The sequence below is a fragment of the Cynara cardunculus genome (genome assembly GCF_001531365.2).
Source record: "Cynara cardunculus var. scolymus isolate 2C chromosome LG 4, CcrdV1, whole genome shotgun sequence".
Taxonomy (NCBI): Eukaryota; Viridiplantae; Streptophyta; class Magnoliopsida; order Asterales; family Asteraceae; genus Cynara; species Cynara cardunculus.
The window spans coordinates 15,693,059-15,695,627 of NC_037531.1; the positions used below are offsets into that span (position 1 = coordinate 15,693,059).

The window sequence follows — 2,569 nt, forward strand, 5'->3', positions numbered from 1 at the left end:
AAAAATAGTTCGAATTTGCATAAACATTAAGCAAATTAAGAGACTATTTGGAATATTGGATTTTGATTTTTGATGGATTTAAGAATTTTGCAGATTTAAAAAACGAGACAATTGAGAATCAGAAGTGAAAACTAAACTTGGATGGACATTTTTTCTAATTGGGCCATAAACTTTGTGCATAGATAATAAAAAATAAAATATAATTAATACATGTGTATGTTGAGAGTCAGTTTGGTCTAAATCGCTTAAAAAAGTTTAAATTGTAGACTGAATCGGACTAAGTGATTTGACTATTTTTCACAGGGACGGACCCAGTTATGTGGTATAGGTGGCACGTGCCATTGTATTATTTCTCCACCGAAGGGTAAAAAATTTAGGTTCTTGAACAATGCAACCGTATTAATTTATTGTGTGTCACCGTATGTATTTTGAAACTACAATGAGAACAAGTTTTATTTGGTCGAGTTGATTTGCAAAACTTCTATTCCACCTCAGACCTAAGTTCGAATACTATTAGTGTCATTTTCTTAGTCAAATGATATCACCGTCTGAAAAAAAATTGTTGTTTCTTATAGTCAAATGATGGTACTGTTTGAAAAAAAGTTCTTATGTTTTTTACTTATGGTCAAATGGTGTCATTGTTTGAATTTTTTTTGGGTCCGTTCCTATTTTTTATACTGAACAGAACCGTCAGACCTATTCAAACCGTCAAAAACGATATGATTTAACTTGATTCAATTGGTTTAAACGTCCCAACGATTTTCTTTTAACATTCTTGTTTAACAAAACAAGAAATTAAATAAATTTAAAATTAAAAAAGAAGGGAATTTTGCGGCTGTAATCTATTCCCTTGTTTGCTTATGCGGATCGTGGTGAGCACTCACTTAAGCTGACCCGCTACAATCTCGTAGGGAGCACTGCAACGATGGCGGATGGTAGTTTAACATTCGACATGCCTAGAGTGAAGCTTGGAAATCAGGGACTTCAGGTCAGATTCAGGATCTATCTTTCCCTGTTCTTTCACACACACATATACATATATATACATATATATATATATAGGATCATACGCCATTATTTCATCGCATTTTAGTTTGCTCTTCCTACAAACCAGAAACGAAAGTTTGGTTTCTTGATCGATCGTGGCTGCATTTTAGTTCATATCCAACTATGTTTGCGATTTGGTAGGGTTTTGTTGCTCGCTTCTAAATCTGTCTAGATTGAGAAGATTTAAAATGCAATTCACTTTTAGAGTTGATTGTAAGCATGTTTCAACATAAAGGCTAAAGCCTAAATCTTAATTTGGTGGAGGTGATACAAGCTAGATGGAAGGAAATTAGATTCATTCTGGTGGACTACATCGATAATACACAAAATTAGAGAGAAAACTATTATTTCTTGATGATTATTTGCAGAATACAAGCCAAAACTACAACTTTTGGAACACGATTTGATGGTATATATAAAAATGAAAATCTCCAAAAACTATGAAATTGGGGCAAACCAGAAATTGAGCTCTTAAATCATGAATTTGGGCTCTAAAGTTAGACAAAACAATGTAGCTGCTTCTTCCACATGTACATATTGAAGTTGTCATTGCTATCCGATGCACCCCAGGTTCTTTCGATAAATGACTTTTAATTGGGAGCATGATCTTCTAAAAGTAATTAGTTCACTGACGTTGATCTGACCTGTCCGTGAAAACATAGAAATACACTAGTGGGTTAGATTTTTAAATTCAGTTTTTGAGGTCATTTCGCTAAATTCAGTTCTCAAGTGTGCTTCATCACGATTTGATGCATACTTGACACTGCTTCTAATCTCTTTCTCCATCTCCCTTACAAGCCATCCTCTCACCATAGCGTTGCATCTCTTCCAAATCATTAGATCCAGGGATCCTTCCTTTGGCATATCAAGGGTGCCGTCGACAAAGCCTACCTTGTTCTTTGGCGAACAAAGCATTTGTCATCTCGCTCTCCCAATCGTTGTAGTTGCCATCTCAAAGGAGGTTTTCACCAACAAAGTTCTGTCCACGATGATCAGCTGGGGTGAGGAAATAAGGTGAAGTGATATCCATGGTGCATTCTTCGGGAAGAAGAATGACAAGAAAAAGAATTAGGTTTCGATTTCCAGATTTCGCTATGATACCATCTTAAATTTGTGAATGGTTAATCAAATTTTCTTATTACTTGACATTACATCAATATTTATAGTAGAGTTAGGCGATCAAAAGGAAGGAAAGGATCCTATAAGAAAAGGAAACAATATTGATGGAAAACTATCAATGGCAAGGATCTCAATATGAAACAGAAGGTGGATAATCCCCAATCTCAACAATGTTTAAATTTTTCTAAATGAATGTCGTCCTGACTGTTGAGTAAGTAGTTCATTACATTATCCCTCGATTTTGTAATTTCAGTGCTTTCATTGATAATTGTTGACAATGTTGCCTTCTTAAATCTTGCTTTCCTTCTCCCATTCACATCACGAGCATTATAAATGAAATGTTAGTAGCCTCTGGCATGTAGCTCAGTTGGCAAAGGGGTGGGGCGACTTTACCCAAATACAA

General features: G+C 35.1%; 1 protein-coding gene across 1 annotated transcript in view; it reads left to right on the plus strand.

Annotated features, from left to right (window-relative positions):
* The first annotated feature begins 865 nt into the window (after positions 1-865).
* LOC112511181 (perakine reductase-like) overlaps positions 866-2,569 on the plus strand; it is a 4,974-nt gene continuing 3,270 nt past the window's right edge. Inside the window, 1 exon segment of the mRNA XM_025116680.1 lies at positions 866-988. Within this exon segment, the coding sequence (XP_024972448.1) occupies positions 926-988 (63 nt within the window). The 5' untranslated portion in view covers positions 866-925.